Source organism: Onychostoma macrolepis, chromosome 01 (genome assembly GCF_012432095.1).
Source record: "Onychostoma macrolepis isolate SWU-2019 chromosome 01, ASM1243209v1, whole genome shotgun sequence".
In the NCBI taxonomy this organism is placed as follows: domain Eukaryota; kingdom Metazoa; phylum Chordata; class Actinopteri; order Cypriniformes; family Cyprinidae; genus Onychostoma; species Onychostoma macrolepis.
In genome coordinates this window covers 45297386-45316896 of record NC_081155.1, presented here as the reverse complement: position 1 = coordinate 45316896, position 19511 = coordinate 45297386, and the positions used below count along the sequence as shown (strand labels likewise).

Genomic DNA, 19511 nt, shown 5'->3' with positions numbered 1-19511 from the left:
GTTGCTAGGGTGTTTTGGGCGGTTGCTAGGGCATTCCTGTGCAGTTGGTAGGGTCTTTTGAGTGGTTGGTGGGATGTTGCTATGCATTTTCTAGGGTGGTCTGGGTGGTTGCTAGGATGTTGCTATGCGGTTTGTAGGGCATTTCAAGATGCAGGTGCTAAGATGTTTTGAGTTGTCTCTAGGGCATACTAGATCATTGCTATGTAGTTGCTAGGGTATTTAGGTGGTTGTTAGGATGTTGCTATGCATTTGTTAGGGCATTGCTATACAATTTCTTGGTTGTTCTGGGCAGTTGATAGGGTGTTGCTATGTAGTTTCTGGAGTGTTTAAGTTGGTTGCTATGGTGTTTTGGTTGGTAGCTGAGGCATTCCCATACAGCAACAAGATGTGTGATTGGAGGAATCCTTCATGCCTGGAACATTTTGACGTGCACACTGAACTTTAATATTCAAACCAGAAATACACTTTACACAAGCATGCAAACATAGGCACAAATGCTTCACCAATTTCACAGTCAATAGATCATTAAAGTTTCCATTCGGTGATATCCTCGTGCTTTTTCATACATTTTACCGAATGGAGAAATAACAGTAAAATTGCCAGACCATGAAACGATGTCCCATTTTCCAGGTTTCCCACAGATGATGGTCACAGCATGGAGCCTGTGCCACTTTCCTGGCAGTGCTGAGGAAAGCGGCTGCCATGCTGGTACATTAGTCAGTGCTTATCTCTGATCTGAGGACAGTTTTAAAGTTTCTGGTATAATGGCTTAGGGAAAACTTTGGGATGGGAGAGCAGGTCCTAAATCAGGAGGAGCTGGTACATTACGCTCACAGTTGACAAACTCCATGCACTGAGTACAGTGTTCGGCTCATTAGCTTCAGCACTGGGCGGATGTGGTGACCGGCCGAGTGACAAACTGAGTGAGTCTGATGGGGTGTGAGACGTCTTGTAGGGTGGCTGGACTCAGATGACAAGAAATTCATGAGGTCTAGTGACCAAGAATCATTCTGAGCAGAACTCAGACAAAATTCTTCAGAAATACTGGTCAACACTAGAAATATTTTCAGGCACTGGAGAGTGAAGGCAACTATGGTATGCACACTACACTGTAAAACATTGAGTCAAATAATCTAAAAAAAACAAAAACAAATCTAAATATGATTTAATATGACTAAATCAATGTAAATACATTACTGTTAAAAGGTTTGGGGTCAGAAGGATTTTTAAAGCTTTTGAAAGAAGTCTCTTCTGCTCACCAAGGCTGCATTTATTTGATCAAAAATACTGTAATAAAATTGTAAAATATTATTACAATTTAAAACAGCTGTATTCAATGTGAATATATGTTAAAATGTAATTTATTGCTGTAATCAAAGCTGTATTTTCAGCATCATTACTGCAGTCTTCAGTGTCACATGATCTTCAGAAATCATTCTAATATTCTGATTTGCTGCTCAAGAAACATTTCTGATTATTATCAATGTTGAAAACAGTTGTGCTGATGAATATTTTTGTGGAAACCTTGATACATTTTATTTTTGACACACAGATGAATAGAAAGTTTAAAAAAAGAACAGCATTTATTTGAAATATAAATCTTTTCTAACATTATAAATGTCTTTACTGGCACTTTTGATTAACTGAAATCAATTTAATGCATCCTTGCTGAATGAAAGTATTACTTTCTTTCCAAAAGTAAAAGTGTACATTAGGTTACACCAATTAATGTTTAAATATCACAGCTCCTTAAAATATTCCTCCATATTCACTGTATACAGTGTGTATATGTGTGGCTAATACAGAAGTGGCAGGAAGAAAAACTCTTTGTTGAAAAACTCTTTGCGTGAGGGATGTGGATGAAGATTTTATAGTCGAATCTGATTAAAACTTTAATAATTTCCTCAATAATTAGTGCTACATCTAATAGAAATGTAACTGAAGCATGATAGTGGTCGTGATGTGCTCCTCTGCGGGTCAAATAAAACTAATCAAAACAAGTGGAAATATGGAACTAATGCACGAAAAAGATTCAGGAATATGAGATTCAGTCCTCAAGAACATTCAGTTCGGCTTCAAACAAACCCGTGACGTAAAACGCTCAGCAGAAGCTGTGGGCAGGATCCTAAATTAACTCGGTAAGCGCCAAATGAGAGTAAAAACCGGTGTGATGAGTAAATAAAAGCAGCAGGAGGAAAGCATTTTTAGAAACGTAATAAATGCTCGCAAATGTCTGACGTAAGTGAATCAAATCAAAAAGATGCAAATGGGGTGCTAAAAAAAACTGAAAAGGCCATGCAAATAAATAAGGAACACAGTATTTGTTATGATGCTACCGGTTTCACAGGCACAGTTTGTCGTGATTATGCATAAGGATAAGCAACTAAATAAAAACATATTGATTTTTAAATGAAAATAATGCAAAATACAGTTTCTAATAAATATGTATGGCTATTTTTCCACCACTGGCAGTTAATTCTGGAACCCGGGTTTGTAAAAACCAAATGTTTAATATGGTAAATTGAGTTAGTCAAAGCCTAAACCTAATCCACTCAAGCAGCTGCGGAATGACAGATATTACTATTCATAATGGAGCTTGATGAAGCTTCGGCGGTTTTGCCCGCGAGCGGAACAAAAACTCCACTTTCAAATGCATTAACTCTGGAGGTAAATGTCACTTTGCTTTTGACTTCACCGAGTATTTTCTGTTGATATGAAGCAAAAACGCTCAATTAAATGCATTATGCTTCCATACAGCAATGAAATATGAAAAAGGGGTCGCGTGCTTTCACTGGCACCGCACACACAGAATAAATCATTCTGCTGGCTTTGCGTTAGCTTATACATTTCCAGCACAATTTGTACCTCTGAGGTCAAATACACTAATAAATAATGTGTGAAATGTTGCGGTTAATTAGTATTCTGCAGACATTTTTATCCAAAGCGGCTTATAGTTGGCTAATGAGAGGAAGAGCCTCTCTCGAATGTCTCGGGGTGAAGCGCCGGTCACGAGGCCGCGATGGGGACAGAATGAGATGGTGATGACAGTTAGCACACCATTAATATATCTGACTGATTTACCATTGCCCTTACAAAAATTACCATGGTAACCGTTGTTTCCAACTAAATGTTGCAAGTATTAATATGGTGGATCAGAGAAAGCAGCTTTTGGAATATGTCTGTGATTTTGTTTGATTTCTTTTGTCTTGCTCATACAAAGGTACAGTAGTTTTATTGTAACGACTTTAGTGACTACCGTATTTTGGCTGAAACTACTTGTAAATATAGTAAGGGTGAACCTGGAAATGTTAAAACTAAAGCTAGTAAAATTCGCTTTTGTTAATTGAAATAAGGCTGAAATATAATATGTTACATTAGATTAAAAACCCTCAAATTAAAAATCAAATGAATATTAGAAATGTTTTGGTAAGTATGTGAAAAACCAGTTTAAGCTGAGGTACTAAAATTACTCAAACAAAAACACTATAACCAGAATAGAAGAGATTAGAACTATTCGAGATTGTGTTTGTTCATTTAAATTAAGCTCAAATACAATTTAAATACAAAACTAAAAAGGAAATATAAACTAGAAATGTTGCCTTGGCAACTAACTGAAATAAAATCACATTTGAAAACAAAATCATCATGAGATAAAATCATAAACATGATTTTAAAATTAAATGAACACTAACCCTAAAATGTAATTGTTACGTGTGTTTGCTAAGGAGGCGCACGACGAAGGAGTCGATCAAACAGAAGTCTTTTAATAATAATCCACAGTAGAAGTAGGAGTAGCAAAACACAATAATGCAAACGAAATAGCAGACAAAGAATGATGGAAGAACACAGGCTTTAAGTAATAAACGTAATCAAGGGGGAAACAGAAACAGGTGAGGAGCTAATTAACCAATAGGGGAACAGAGGAAACTAGGTCAACATGTGACAGTAATTTAAAATTAATATAATATTATCCATATTATATAAAAAGTGAAACGTTATAAGCACATAACAAACTTAGTAAAACTTCAACTGAAATTAAATCTAATTTAAAATAGTAATAAATACTATTATAGGATGTAAATAATAGGTGATGTGCTGTTACTTCACTAAGTGAACTGCTGAACCATAAAACAGGCCAGAATAAAATCAGAACACCCTAGCAACCATCTACAACACCCTAGCAACTCCCTATCAATGTGTTAAAACTACTCAAAACACCTTACAAGCTACAACACATTGGCAAAATGACATTTTCTTTTACTTTTACGTTTTTTTTTTTTTTTTGAAGAAAATATAAGTGGGACTTGCAAATGCAAGAGCATTTGCCAGCTCACCGCACAGATGGAGAAGTTTATAGCCAGAATTCACAAGCTTTCAAACACGTTTCCAAAATGTTAATAACGGCGTTTGCTCAGTGGAGTCAATGACGGATGTCAGTAATAATGGAAATGAGCTGGAGTGTGTGTGTGTGTGTGTGTGTGTGTGTGTGTTTTGTTCTGTCATATAGCATAAGAAACAAACTGAGATCAATGTGCCGGCGGCTCGACCCTGAGCGTGTTTAGAATGTAAATCAGACAGTAGAAGCTGCTCACTTACGTCTCCTGTTCTCAGAGCTCTTATAATGATGTCTTCAGACATTCATGGACTCATTTACCAATGCCTAATAATTCGACTACGATAATTCATCTACCAACCACCAAGAACATCTTAGTGACACCTTCACAACCACCCAAAACGCTGTTGCATGGTGGGATTGAGTTTTGCACAGGCAAACAACACTCTTATTTTCTTCAGCATCTCAGGTGTGGTTGGTTTACCCATGAAAGCATCCACTTCTTGGCGGGAATATTGGGCATGTGTCGGTGCCATAGTAACAGAGCCGTGAAATAAATCTTTACGGAAGAAATTCGATAACATCTGCCAATGCTGGATCTGTCAAGAGACAGACCCGGGTCAAGGTGAGAGAACAGCCTGGAAAACATGTAATAATAACTGTAATTATGCACTGCTGTTAATGCATGACATACAGCTTCAATGCTATAAAATAATGTTTAGAGATAGAAACACGTCAATTTGACAAATGGCGATGAGTATTTTCACTGATCTGTGATGATTTTCTGTGATGAGTGGGTATGTATGTGTGAAAATCACTTTTAACAAGTTTCAAACATGTTGTAGATGTAATTAAGAACCTAGCCAGTTTACTTTCTTAAAGATGAATGGATATTCATGGATAGTTCATCCTTCCCCAAATGCATTTGTAAAAAGTACAGTATTTTACAAATGAAGTTTGCGCTTGATGAAAGCATGAAATAAATATATTTTCAGTTATGTCAATCTATTTTTAGTATACTTATCATGAAATAAATATATTTTAAATACAATTAAGTATATTTATTTTTCACCAGCTCTTTTCAGATGTCCAGCCTCTCATAGTGAAGCGCTTGTGAATCGACCCAAAGTAACAGAAATGCATTTCCAACACACGCAGACGCTTCCTCCATTTCCCTGAGGCGGGAAACATCCACGCCGATGCCAACGCCAACGAGCCGATCCTCAATTCATCCATCTGTGTTTTGAGGACCTGCTGTCTCACAGCGGGCCGCTTTCAAAGACCTGCGACCTTTATCATCACGACTCGGGATACAATCTGAACCGAGGCCTTGCAGGTTCAATTTGGAGAGAGTCTGAGCTGACTGAGTCAACCCGATCGAATTCCCGCTAGATGGGCAAACCTCTCTCTCGTTTTCCCTGAAGCCATCGCCTCGCAGACTGATACGACCCGACCGGCACTGCATAGAGATAATAGAAATGACTGAATGAATTGTAGGCCAGCGTTTGTGTGCGTGCATCTTGTGGGGAATGTTGGGAGAGTGTAAGGAAGGTCAAATGTCTGTTATCTCATTCCACGACTGAAAATAGATTGAGAAAACAGATTTACCCTTTACATGCCTTGTACTTTCCATGTTGATAAATTGGCCCCTTCAGAAAATTACCACGGTTTTTAGATACCATGTGCCATAGCTACATTTCCATCCAAAACTGCGAATTTAACTCGTGCATAAAATTGGAATATCGCATAAAACATTTACAAATGATGCACTGTTTCCATACAGCGAGACAAAATAACAAAGTCGTCACTTCCTGATAAACTGCAGACAAATAACACTTAGAAAAAGGTCATTTGCTGCAGTAGGAGAAGCCACTGTGGGTCTTTTTCATTTATAATAAATTACATGCACCTTAGAGCATGCAGACGAAATAAAACATGTTATCTTGCTTTTAAGGGGGATGTCTGCTGTTTTGGAGCACAGTTGTGTAAGAGTTCTGGGACGTAATTATACCGAATCACTGGTCAAAATATGACCAAAACAATATTTCAGATCCTGTGCAACGTGAACGGTCTGCTGTTATGCTGATCCAGTGCACAAAGTCACATGACTGTTTTGATGTGCACTGAGGAATTTATTCCGCCATCCAGAAATGCGTATAAAAATAGGCTAGGTGGATAAAAATTAAGAGTTTTTTTTGTCATTTGTTTGAATTGCGTCTTTACTAAAGCTTCAGAAGAGATCTTAACAATGTCTCAAACTGCATTAGGCCTAATTAATTAATTAAAACGGTCATAACCATCTTATGAGAAGACCTAACTATGTGTTTCGTGAACTATGTGATTTGTGCGTAAACGAGCGTAGATTGTACAAAAATGTACAAAAAGATTGTACAAATCAAAAAAAAATTTGCCACCAATTGGTCAAAACGTAAAATATTTACGAATAATGTTTCTTGAGAGAAAATGACTCACATGTGTCTCCTCTAAAGCTTCAGAAGAGATCTCCACAATGTCTCAAACTGCAAAAAGAAAACAAGAACAGTCTAACTTGATCTCATGAGTGAACGTAACTATTTTACAAGGCGGTGATATCGTATGAATTTGCAAAGTGTGGTTTGAACGGAAACAGGCAATTTTAAGAAGAAATGTCCTCGACTGAACCCAACTGTCAGTGCAGCTTAAGCAGATTTTTGCACGAAAACATAAGATTGTACAAAATCGCTAAAACCTAAAATGGTTATGAATAATGTTTCTTAAGAGAAAAAGACTCGCATCTCTTCTAAAGCTTCAGAAGAGATCGTGACAATGTCTCAAATGTTCAAATAAACAAACAAATAAGTCCACGCCACAACTATAACGAAAATCACAGCGTCACTTTCAGAATGTTTTTTCTATCTAATGAATAATTAAAAACATTGACAGCCAATCAGAATCCATAGTGCAAAACAGCAGATAACAAAACTGCAGCAAGCACTTAGGATAAGCACAACTTTATTGTCCCTTGGTGTGGACGCCAAAATAATTAATCTTTGGCCCCCAACTGGCCAAAATATAAAATAGTTATGACCTACCACGAGAGTGTGTTAAAGTTTGCAATCAGAAATCTCAATGTGTTCTCTTCCAAGACCAAAATTGCCATGAGCTGACTTGTTTTTGGATAATTGAATCTTACATATTATATACATTTTGTGTGATTCTGAACATTTTCTTTATTTAGAAACCTTTAAGATCATATTGAGTGACAAACTGATTGCAAAACCCATTAAAAGGCTGAAAACTGTTCGATATCATGCCAGCCCTGCTGAAATAACAGCCTGAGGTGGTTAGCTGGTACACCGGCCGGGCCAAGCTGTTACGTCTGGTCTGTTTTGATGAGTTTAGATGGTTTTGGGACACTTGTTGTCTTTGCCACCCTAGGCTGTTTTTTAAACAAGGAAGTAAACATTTTCAATGAACCCCAAATGCAAATGTGTGAGTTTTACTATGAATACATTTCGAAACAATTGGGGGCATCGTTTAAGAATTCTTTATAATATGTGGAGTAAATACGGATCACTTTCAGACATCACAAGCAACCCTACTCGTTTCTGGCCATTAATGCGACACCAACTTCCCTCTGCTGGTGAAAATAGGCAACAGCACAAGGTCACACACAAGCCTATTGAGATGCGCTGCCACAATCTTTCATGAAATGATGGATGCTCTGAGGCCGAATCAGCTGTATTACAAATCTCTACACACACACAGTCGCAGCGCTCCTGACGAGTCGTCTTATTCTCGCTGTGTGACAGAAGGGTAAGCAGTGTAGATTTAGGCCAGTGAAGGCAGTTTGTGTGTGGGACGTCGCCTCAAAAGAGAGAAAATACAGACACACTCACACTCCAGTTCAGTTTAGTCAAGTAAAGGAGTTTAAGTGTTTCTACATTCAATCCTCACGAGTCAAAGTATGCACACTGTAAACAACAGCTGTTTGAAACACTGTCAAGAGTACACAATCAGAGATAAGTGTAAAATACACTTACATTTAACAAAGATTCTCTGAAAGCAAGTGTTAATAGATGTCACAGAGAACATACATGGGAAACACAATGTAATTGCATAAATCAAAGTCAAGGTCATATATATATATATATATATTTATTAGAAAACAAACCCAATTAAATATTTTCTCAAGTCTCTGAATAGACTTTTCGTCCTTAAAAACAATACAAGGAACTATGAAGACAATTTTCACTTCTGGAAAAGACATTCAAGCACATGGTAATCATTAATCATTAACAATAATGCAAGACAATCCATAAAAATCCACACAGGATCACTTTAACATCTCGATTGTTCCTAGAAATGAGAAATCAAACGGTGAAAATAATTTTATATATTAATATAAAATGATATTTTAAATATGGAATATCTAATATTTATATAATATAATATTTTTAAAATGTTTTAAAAATGGAGATATAATTTAAAACAAACTTATTCGATAAAATCAGAGTCAACATTGCTTAAAGAAAATGAAGTCAATATAATTTAGCAATATATCATAAATAAATAAAAAAAAATTTGTTATTTGTTTGTTTTTCTTAATTATTATGGAAATAATGAACGGCTTCATTTTCTTTCTTTTGATTCTGGGCTGAAATATGACCAATGCATCTTAATGACACACTAATAATTTGGCAAGTTTGTATTATTACAACTTAAAGGACAAAGATACTTAATGGAAATGAGTTTTGCAGTGCAGCAATTACTGAACAAATAGTAAAACCAATTGACTGTGTGTGTGTGTGTGTGTGTGTGTGTACCTGGTATTTATCACATTATGGGGGCCAAATGGACATTTTTTTAGGTCCCCCATGAGGAAACAAGCTTATAAATCAAGATTAAAATAAAATTAAGTTTTTTGAAAATCTAAAAATGCACAAAGTTTCCTTTAAGGGGCAGGTTTAGGTGTAGGGTGATAGAAAATACAGTTTGTACAGTATAAAAACCATTACGCCTATGGAATGTCCCCATAAGACATGGAAACACAACGTGTGTGTGTGTGTGTGTGTGTGTGTCAAAGGCAAACATGCGCTTTCTCTCTTAGTACATCACAACTCGTGTCAAAGTCTGTTGTTCACATTATTCTGCACGTCTGTCTCTCTGTGTTTGTCTGCTTGTGCGGGTGGAAGCGTGTGTGTGACACTTCAGTGCATCGCTACACTCCAAAACAAATGCACAAGAAAGGACTTACGATGTAATACATCACTGAGAACTCGTACTTTCATCCTCCATCAACATCTGTTCCTGCACGTCAAACATTTCACACCAGCATCCTTTTATCTTCTAAAACACTTGTAGGTGTGGGGAAACATTTACTGACTAACTAACTGTATTTTAAAAATTATGCTTTAAAAACAATTGTCAAACAATACTAAAATCTGTTCATTTAGATATTCTTTGTGTTCAAAACCATATACAAAGACCAGAATATAAGATACTTGATGGTGGACTCTTCATTTGAGCCAGAAAAACAACATGACAGGTAACTTCTGAACAGGAAAACACAACTCACATATTCTAAACATTTCCTTATTGCTTAATATCTCTTTATCTCTGCCTGAATCTATTAGAAAGCAAACCCAATTAAATGTTTTCTCAAGTCACAGAACAGAATTGACTTCCTTCAAAACAATACAAGGAACTGTGAAGACAATTTGCACTTCTGGAAAAGACTTTGAAATGCATGATAATTATTAGTCGTTAACAATAATGCAAGACAATCCATAAATATCCACACAAGATCACTTTAACATCTTGTTGTTGTTTTTTGTCCTAGAAAAAAATAATAATAAAATGAATTATGTAAAAAAATAATTTTCAACGTTGTATGTTTTACAAGAAAATACAATTTCAGTTTTTCTACTTCACAATTTCACACAAAATGTTCCTACTATGGAAGTCAATAGCTACCAGCATCTGTTTGGTTACCAAAAGAAGTATCTTTTGTGTTCATCAGAAGAAAGATTTGGAACAAAAATAAAAAATCATTTTTTGATAAACCCAATTTATTGTCAATTTTTTTTTTACATTTTTTACTTTTGCTGAAGTCTCCTAATTCTCAGATGTATTTCCTGAGAAAAAGACTGGCATGTGACTCCTCTAAAGTTTCATATCTCAATAATGTCTCAAACTGTACTCAGATTTGCCAACAAAGTCGGAGACCTCAACTTGAACTCAACCGTATCTCGTCTGCTCCACATTCATTTTCTATCTCTAAACTTTTACTGGATGACAACTAATGACTCTGTTTTTCTGTCTCCCGGGGAACTGTAAGAGAAACATTAAATCGAAATCTATGAGAAGAAGGAACTTGTGAGCAATGCTTTTTTTCCTCCTTGGTAAATGATATCAGAACATCTCTGTGCAATAAAGTGATTCAGGTCATGAATGTACTGACACTAATATCAGTTGAACTGGGTCGTGCCGGGATCAAAGAGCGGATGTTTTATCAGTGTCAAAGAGACAAAGGCAGATGAAAAGATAAAGAGAGAGAGGTATAAAGCTGTACATCAACCTCTGAACCAGGTTATTATCTAAGTCTCCAGGTTATTAAAGGCGACTCCAGAGTGAAAAAGATCCTTGTTGTGTGAGGTGAGTCAAACAGGACAAGTCATTCTCACAGCGCTGAAGAAACTATTGATCTATTTTTCTCAGGAGAGAAGCGATCATAGGTAGCATTTAACATTTTTCTATATTTTTTTTACAGGATGTTCAGGGTTTTGCTGCTCCTGTTGGCCGTGGCTGGTGAGTTTTATCTAAGTTTCTCATCTTACTGACATTATAATCACATTTTTTGAATATTCTGGCTGATTTTTAAACACGATTCTAGCATGTAACTATTTAAAATAATAAAACTGCTAAGGTGATGTTAAAAAATGTGTCCTTACATTACAAAATCTTTCCATGGTCATCAGTTTTGGACAAAATAATAATAGTTTTGTTACTCTTTTAAATCATAACTTAATATGTCTTAGAAGGTTTCAGAATATATTTCTGTATATTTATCGACATTCTAATAATATGTTTGAATTATCTGTCTGCTTTCTAAAAGCAATTCCAGCATATAATTAAAATTGATATAGTGATGTTCAAATGAAAAACAATATACAGTATCAGTTTTTCTAAAATAATAGTTTTATAATAAATCATTAAAATCAATAAAATGTTTTGTTTTGTTTTTTTTTGATCAGGGCTTCTTTAAATTGATCACAATTGTATTATACAATAGGGTAGATGTAGTATGGCATTTTGTGGAAACTATTTAATGTAAAGGTTTGGTTTTCCTCATTAGTTCAAGGTTAGGGAACAAATGTTCTTCTGAACTTTACCCTTTATCAGGGTTGAACCACGTCTGCTTCTTCTTTGGCACATTAGCACATTTTATCTGCTTGATAAAATATGTGATTACCTGCTCAACAACTGAGATAGAGACAAGTCATAAATCAGTTTTTATGGCTTGTTAAGTTCAGGTGTGCTATTAGGTTAATTGAGATTATATAAAAGGACTTTTGGCATGCTTGATGTATAAGAAATAAGCTGCAGGTTTGATGTTCATGATGTGTTTGTAGGTCTCCATGCAGGACCACTGCACCGATTCCCAAATGGTAAATTAAAACAAATTGGGCCACAAATGGTCCAAGACGAACACAGGGATAACTCAGTTCTGAAGCACATGAACACTGATGTGAAACCCAAGAAGCAATTACCATCTCCCGCTGAGTTCTGTGGGCAGGGAACAGAACCTTCCAGACGCTTCCTGATGGACCTGAACACTGGGATGCTAAAGCATGGAGTTGGCGAAATGAACAGAAGAGTTTCAGGATGTATGTCTGCAAAGCCATTTTCTTAAATATCAATGCACATTATAGATTTTGAACCTTAACACCTTGCAACAAACACCTTAAGCTTAGTTAGAATCATAAATAGGGTCTTCTAATGGTGTTTAAACTTAAGGGGTTTGTTGCAAACCCATCTAAAGGTCTCCACCAAGTTGCATTAGAAAAAGTAAAACTTCAGACATGTTATGCATCTCCATAGCCTTTCAAAAGCAAAATAATACATAACACTAACTGATGCAATTGGCATACAATAAGAGTATGGAACTATAAATTAGTGGATTGCATAGTTCATTAGGCCTTGGAAGAATATGATGAAAAATGTTTGAGTTCATATTGAGATCTCTGGCTTTGATTGAAAACGCTGGTATTTTTGCAAATATGAGCACAGTTTGATGAATCTAAAAGAAAAACATGAGATTAGCCTCTTTTTTTCAAGAGAAGCATTTGAGAACCAGGAGACTTCAGCAGAAGTCTCAAATCGATCTTGTTTAGTTAATTGATCAATGGTTCTCCTGAGAAAAAGACCCCAATAATCTCACATCTATCTCCACTAGAGTTTTGGATCTCAGCAACTCATGATATTAAGTCTTTTTTCAAGAGAAACATCCTGGAATCATGAAACCTCAGGAAAAGTTTCCAATTGATGTTGTTTAATCTTACATTGGAGAAACAGCTGAAATATAAAAGAGTTTTGTTTTTTATTTGAAAGAAATTTCCATAGTACCTGCCAATTGCACATCGATGACTGTATTTGTTGTGGTCTTTCCTCTACAGTGGATGAGTTCAGACAAGGCACTGAGAACCAGCTGCACACCCTGCAAGAGCTCAGAATGCATCCCATGATGAGATCTCAGTACAGCGCTCAGAGTGAAAAACACGAGCAGAGAGCGATCCCTGTCGAGGTGTACAGAAAAGGCACTGAAACTTCCAGAAATATCCTGATGGACCTGAACACCGGTCTGCTCAAAGAACACAGGAACGAGATGGACAGGAAAGTAGCGGGCTGTAAGTCTCACTTTCTAATGGACATTGTCCATTTGTCTACCAGCTAGAGTAGCAATAAACCAGTGCTAATCAACATAAACCATCCAAAGTAAAGTCTAATTAGTCCTTTTAGCAGGGAATTTGGCTTTCTCAGCAATCTTTTGCCAGTCTGGACTCATGTTTTCTTTCACCTTCATTAGCAGCTAAATGGGCAGTGGTTTCTGAGCATGAGGACATAAGAAGCCAAGACTCTTCTGAACATAAGGAGAACCACAAAGCAGTTCCTGTTGAGAGCCGTAGGCAGGGAACAGAACCTTCCAGACGCATCCTGATAGACATGAACACTGGGATGCCCAAGGAGGAACTCAGCGAAATGAACAGAAGAGTTTCTGGCTGTAAGTCTGCAAAATAATTTGCATTATAGATTTTAGTGCTGCTTTGCTTTTTCAAAACCTCTACGTATTATAAGTAAGGTCAACATGAACATGCAAAATTGCATGGACAAACACTTGTGCTGTTCTTAAGAGAAATCAAGTATAACAATGACATTGAATAGATTATGGATACCATCAATAGTGTGTTATTTTCTCCACAGTCTACAATCCAGCACCTATTGAGAAGAGGCAGGGAACAGAACCTTCCAGGCGCTTCCTGATGGACATGGACACTGGGATGCTCAAGCATGAAGTTGGCGAAATGAACAGAAGAGTTTCTGGCTGTATGTCTGCAAAGCCATTTTGTTTAAATATCAATGCAAATAATAGATTGTGGGCCTGTACTAAATCAGTTTTTGTTTTCTCCACAGTCTACAATCCTCCAGCTTATGAGATGAGGAAGGGAACCCAGAATTCTCACGCCACTCTGGTGGATCCCAGAACTGGACAACTGCTGCCGAAACTAACAGAGCTGCAGAGGAACACAGTGCCATGTGAGTGCTTCAAAACATGATGTCAACCATGCTTTAAGACTTGAAAGTTATTAAACATATCTACACTACTAGCACTTAGGGATATAATAGGGATTCCTCAAAAATTTCAATTCTGTCATAATTTCTTACCATCTTAAATTTTCCAAAATGGTTTTGTTTGTTGTGTTCAGCAAAATAGCAATTCAGCTGAACTTTCAAGCACTGAAGAAACTTAACTTTTTGAGTAAACTATCCTTTTAAATACTATGTTTTTCCCTGTTTTTTCTTTTTCTTTTTCTTCTTCTACAGTGGATGAGTTCAGACAAGGCACTGAGTACCAGCCGTACAACCTACAGAAGCTCAGATTGAGTGTGCTGCACAGAGAAGGCACTGAACCTTCCAGAAACCTCCTGATGGATCTGAACGCCGGTCTACTCAAAGAACACAGGAATGAGATGGACAGGAGAGTAGCGGGCTGTAAGTCTCACTTTCTAATGGAGATTGTCCATTGATTGTTCAACTACAGAAGTGACAAACCAGTACTAACCGACATAAAACACCAACAAAAAATTAAACTGGTCTTTTTAGCAGGGAATTTAGCGTTCACAGCAGTCCTTTACCTGTCTGGACTAATGTTTTCTTTCACCTTCATTTGCAGCTAAATGGGCAGTGGTTTCTGAGCATGAGGACATAAGAAGCCAAGACTCTTCTGAACATAAGGAGAACCACAAAGCAGTTCCTGTTGAGAGCCGTAGGCAGGGAACAGAACCTTCCAGACGCATCCTGATAGACATGAACACTGGGATGCCCAAGGAGGAACTCAGCGAAATGAACAGAAGAGTTTCTGGCTGTAAGTCTGCAAAATAAGTGGATTTCAACAACTACAATGCACAGAGAATATTTTGACCCTATTATTTACAATCCACAGTCTACAATCCAGCACCTATTGGGAAGAGGCAGGGAACAGAACCTTCCAGACGCTTCCTGATGGACATGGACACTGGGATGCTCAAGCATGAAGTTGGCGAAATGAACAGAAGAGTTTCCGGCTGTATGTCTCCAAAGTCACTTTTAAAATGTCAATGCACATAATAGACTTTGGGCCTGTACTAAATCAGTTTTTGTTTTCTCCACAGTCTACAATCCTCCAGCTTATGAGATGAGGAAGGGAACCCAGAATTCTCACGCCACTCTGGTGGATCCCAGAACTGGACAACTGCTGCCACCTCTAACAGAGCTGCAGAGGAACACAGTGCCATGTGAGTGCTTCAAAACATGATGTCAACCATGGTTTAAGACTTGAAAGTTATTGCACTTCTTGTACTTTGGGATATTATAAAGATTCCTCAAAAATATGAATTCACACATCATTTCTTACCATCTTAAATTGTACAAAGTTTTTTTATTTCTGCTTTCTGTGTTTCTTCCCTTTACAGTGGATGAGTTCAGACAAGGCACTGAGTACCAGCCGTACAACCTACAGAAGCTCAGATTGAGTGTGCTGCACAGAGAAGGCACCGAACCTTCCAGAAACCGCCTGATGAGCGTGAATGCCGGTCTACTCAAAGAAAATCAAAATAAGATGGACTCTTCTGAACATAAGGAGAACCACAAAGCAGTTCCTGTTGAGAGCCGTAGGCAGGGAACAGAACCTTCCAGACGCATCCTGATAGACATGAACACTGGGATGCCCAAGGAGGAACTCAGCGAAATGAACAGAAGAGTTTCTGGCTGTAAGTCTGCAAAATAATTTGCATTATAGATTTTAGTGCTGCTTTGCTTTTTCAAAACCTCTACGTATTATAAGTAAGGTCAACATGAACATGCAAAATTGCATGGACAAACACTTGTGCTGTTCTTAAGAGAAATCAAGTATAACAATGACATTGAATAGATTATGGATACCATCAATAGTGTGTTATTTTCTCCACAGTCTACAATCCAGCACCTATTGAGAAGAGGCAGGGAACAGAACCTTCCAGGCGCTTCCTGATGGACATGGACACTGGGATGCTCAAGCATGAAGTTGGCGAAATGAACAGAAGAGTTTCTGGCTGTATGTCTGCAAAGCCATTTTGTTTAAATATCAATGCAAATAATAGATTGTGGGCCTATACTTAATCAGTTTTTGTTTTCTCCACAGTCTACAATCCTCCAGCTTATGAGATGAGGAAGGGAACCCAAAATTCTCACGCCACTCTGGTGGATCCCAGAACTGGACAACTGCTGCCGAAACTAACAGAGCTGCAGAGGAACACAGTGCCATGTGAGTGCTTCAAAACATGATGTCAACCATGGTTTAAGACTTGAAAGTTATTGCACTTCTTGTACTTTGGGATATTATAAAGATTCCTCAAAAATATGAATTCACACATTATTTCTTACCATCTTAAATTGTACAAAGTTTTTTTATTTCTGCTTTCTGTGTTTCTTCCCTTTACAGTGGATGAGTTCAGACAAGGCACTGAGTACCAGCCGTACAACCTACAGAAGCTCAGATTGAGTGTGCTGCACAGAGAAGGCACCGAACCTTCCAGAAACCGCCTGATGAGCGTGAATGCCGGTCTACTCAAAGAAAACCAAAATAAGATGGACTCTTCTGAACATAAGGAGAACCACAAAGCAGTTCCTGTTGAGAGCCGTAGGCAGGGAACAGAACCTTCCAGGCGCTTCCTGATGGACATGGACACTGGGATGCTCAAGCAGGAAGTTGGCGAAATGAACAGAAGAGTTTCCGGCTGTATGTCTGCAAAATAATTTGCATTATAGATTTTAGTGCTGCTTTGCTTTTTCAAAACCTCTACGTATTATAAGTAAGGTCAACATGAACATGCAAAATTGCATGGACAAACACTTGTGCTGTTCTTAAGAGAAATCAAGTATAACAATGACATTGAATAGATTATGGATACCATCAATAGTGTGTTATTTTCTCCACAGTCTACAATCCAGCACCTATTGAGAAGAGGCAGGAACAGAACCTTCCAGGCGCTTCCTGATGGACATGGACACTGGGATGCTCAAGCATGAAGTTGGCGAAATGAACAGAAGAGTTTCTGGCTGTATGTCTGCAAAGCCATTTTGTTTAAATATCAATGCAAATAATAGATTGTGGGCCTATACTTAATCAGTTTTTGTTTTCTCCACAGTCTACAATCCTCCAGCTTATGAGATGAGGAAGGGAACCCAAAATTCTCACGCCACTCTGGTGGATCCCAGAACTGGACAACTGCTGCGAAACTAACAGAGCTGCAGAGGAACACAGTGCCATGTGAGTGCTTCAAAACATGATGTCAACCATGGTTTAAGACTTGAAAGTTATTGCACTTCTTGTACTTTGGGATATTATAAAGATTCCTCAAAAATATGAATTCACACATTATTTCTTACCATCTTAAATTGTACAAAGTTTTTTTATTTCTGCTTTCTGTGTTTCTTCCCTTTACAGTGGATGAGTTCAGACAAGGCACTGAGTACCAGCCGTACAACCTACAGAAGCTCAGATTGAGTGTGCTGCACAGAGAAGGCACCGAACCTTCCAGAAACCGCCTGATGAGCGTGAATGCCGGTCTACTCAAAGAAAACCAAAATAAGATGGACTCTTCTGAACATAAGGAGAACCACAAAGCAGTTCCTGTTGAGAGCCGTAGGCAGGGAACAGAACCTTCCAGGCGCTTCCTGATGGACATGGACACTGGGATGCTCAAGCAGGAAGTTGGCGAAATGAACAGAAGAGTTTCCGGCTGTATGTCTGCAAGTTTTTTTCTAAATATCAATGCACCTAGTAAATTTTGGGCATATTTAATTTTTTTTTTTCTCCACAGTCTACAATCCTCCAGCTTATGAGATGAGGAAGGGAACCCAGAATTCTCACGCCACTTTGGTGGATCCCAGAACTGGACAACTGCTGCCACCTCTAACAGAGCTGCAGAGGAACACAGTGCCATGTGAGTGCTTCAAAACATGATGTCAACCATGCAAGTTATTATATAACAGAGGTCAGCTGGTAAGAGCTGTGCAGGTAACCCTCACCCCCCTGATCTCAAGAGGCATGCTACCAAATGACGCTAGTCTTTAGCGTCTACGTTAGCTCTCACACCTCCCATGCCGGAAACACCGGTCCGAATCCCGCTTGGTGCAAAGAAGGCGAATAGAATCAGAGGGATTGCAATTTTGCGCTTCAGAATATTGTAGTGATTTTTCCTCAAAAATTTAAATTCTGTCATAATTTCTTACTACACTTTTAAAAATAAAGGTTCCAAAAAGAGGTTTTCACAGAAATGAAGAGCCATTTTGAGTTTTTAGTGAACAGTTCTCAAATATAACCTTTTTTTTCTTAGTATGAAGAACTAAATCTAAATTTTAAATCTTAAGAACCTTTCGTGCAATGGAAAGATTCCATGGATGTTCTTCATGGAACACCTTAATTTTAGGAGTGCATTTTATATATTACCATTTTTTTCCTTCTGTGCAACACAAAGTTATAAAGCAGAACTTTCGATTCAAGCATTGAAGAAATCTCATCGTTTGTGTGAACTATCTTTAAAATACCGTGTTTTACAGTGGATGAGTTCAGACACGGCACTGAGTACCAGCTGCACACCCTGCAGGAGCTCAGGATGCATGGCATTGTGAGACCCCAGTACAGCGCTTAAAACGTGTATGAAAGTCACTGTGTTCAGAATAGGTGAGCTTTTCCTTATCAATGAACATTATCTTCGTCATTAAGTTACATAACTATTCATTGTCATCATTTGGAAGATATTTGAACTTTGTGCTATTATTAAGTTGTGTAATGCTTCTAAAATATAACTGAAGGTCAGTCAATGCTATATCGTGCCAAAAGCAAAAAAAAGCTTGCACCATGCTGGAAATGCTGAAAGCAAAGTGATTTTTTTTGGTCATTTTTCCAGATGAGAGCTGGTGGACAATGCTTGGCTGTGTTCGTACCCTATGACTGCATGAAGACCATCTCAAGATCTTTGGGTTTTACTAAAGCTGTTGCCATCATATATGTAACTGTCCATCTAGTTGACTTTGCTGTTGTATTCAGAGGTTTCATGCAATAAAAGTGTCATGCAATATTTGGAATGACTTCACACGTTACATCTACAAAATAAATGCATTAACAAAATCTTATTTTTGGTTTGTTAAATTGATGTTCTACATGTTTTTATCATTAGTGACCTACGAGACATGTTGCTATGCAGCCTGCAGATAAAACGTCAACTTTCAAACTGTTCAGTTGTATTATATGATAATTTACTGCAGACCTAATCTCAGTCAACAACTTATCTTCATGACATGATAAACAATCTCATTATAATCAGAAAGCTGTCAAATCAAGAGACGTTGATTGATTCTATCTTTTTGACCCTATAAAGCCTTATGATATATGAATTAA

The 19511-nt window shown here is 37.5% G+C and overlaps 2 protein-coding genes across 2 annotated transcripts; both read left to right on the top strand.

Moving 5' to 3' along the window:
• The first annotated feature begins 11033 nt into the window (after window positions 1-11033).
• On the top strand, window positions 11034-17106 carry LOC131544142 (uncharacterized). The gene is made up of 15 exons (XM_058782183.1): window positions 11034-11122; window positions 11947-12201; window positions 12991-13221; window positions 13401-13595; window positions 13796-13918; window positions 14006-14128; window positions 14417-14584; window positions 14766-14957; window positions 15036-15158; window positions 15244-15366; window positions 15544-15840; window positions 16041-16163; window positions 16251-16373; window positions 16551-16847; window positions 17048-17106. Exons 1-15 carry the CDS (start codon window positions 11086-11088, stop codon window positions 17104-17106), a joined length of 2469 nt encoding a protein of 822 aa, XP_058638166.1. The 5' UTR covers window positions 11034-11085.
• Window positions 17107-17111: 5 nt separating this feature from the next.
• LOC131544136 (uncharacterized) lies at window positions 17112-19262 on the top strand. Its single transcript, XM_058782170.1, has 6 exons — window positions 17112-17169; window positions 17280-17378; window positions 17556-17852; window positions 17932-18054; window positions 18671-18794; window positions 19021-19262. The coding sequence occupies exons 1-5, from the start codon at window positions 17112-17114 to the stop codon at window positions 18760-18762; spliced, it is 669 nt and encodes a 222-aa protein (XP_058638153.1). The 3' UTR covers window positions 18763-18794; window positions 19021-19262.
• The last annotated feature ends 249 nt before the right edge of the window (window positions 19263-19511 follow it).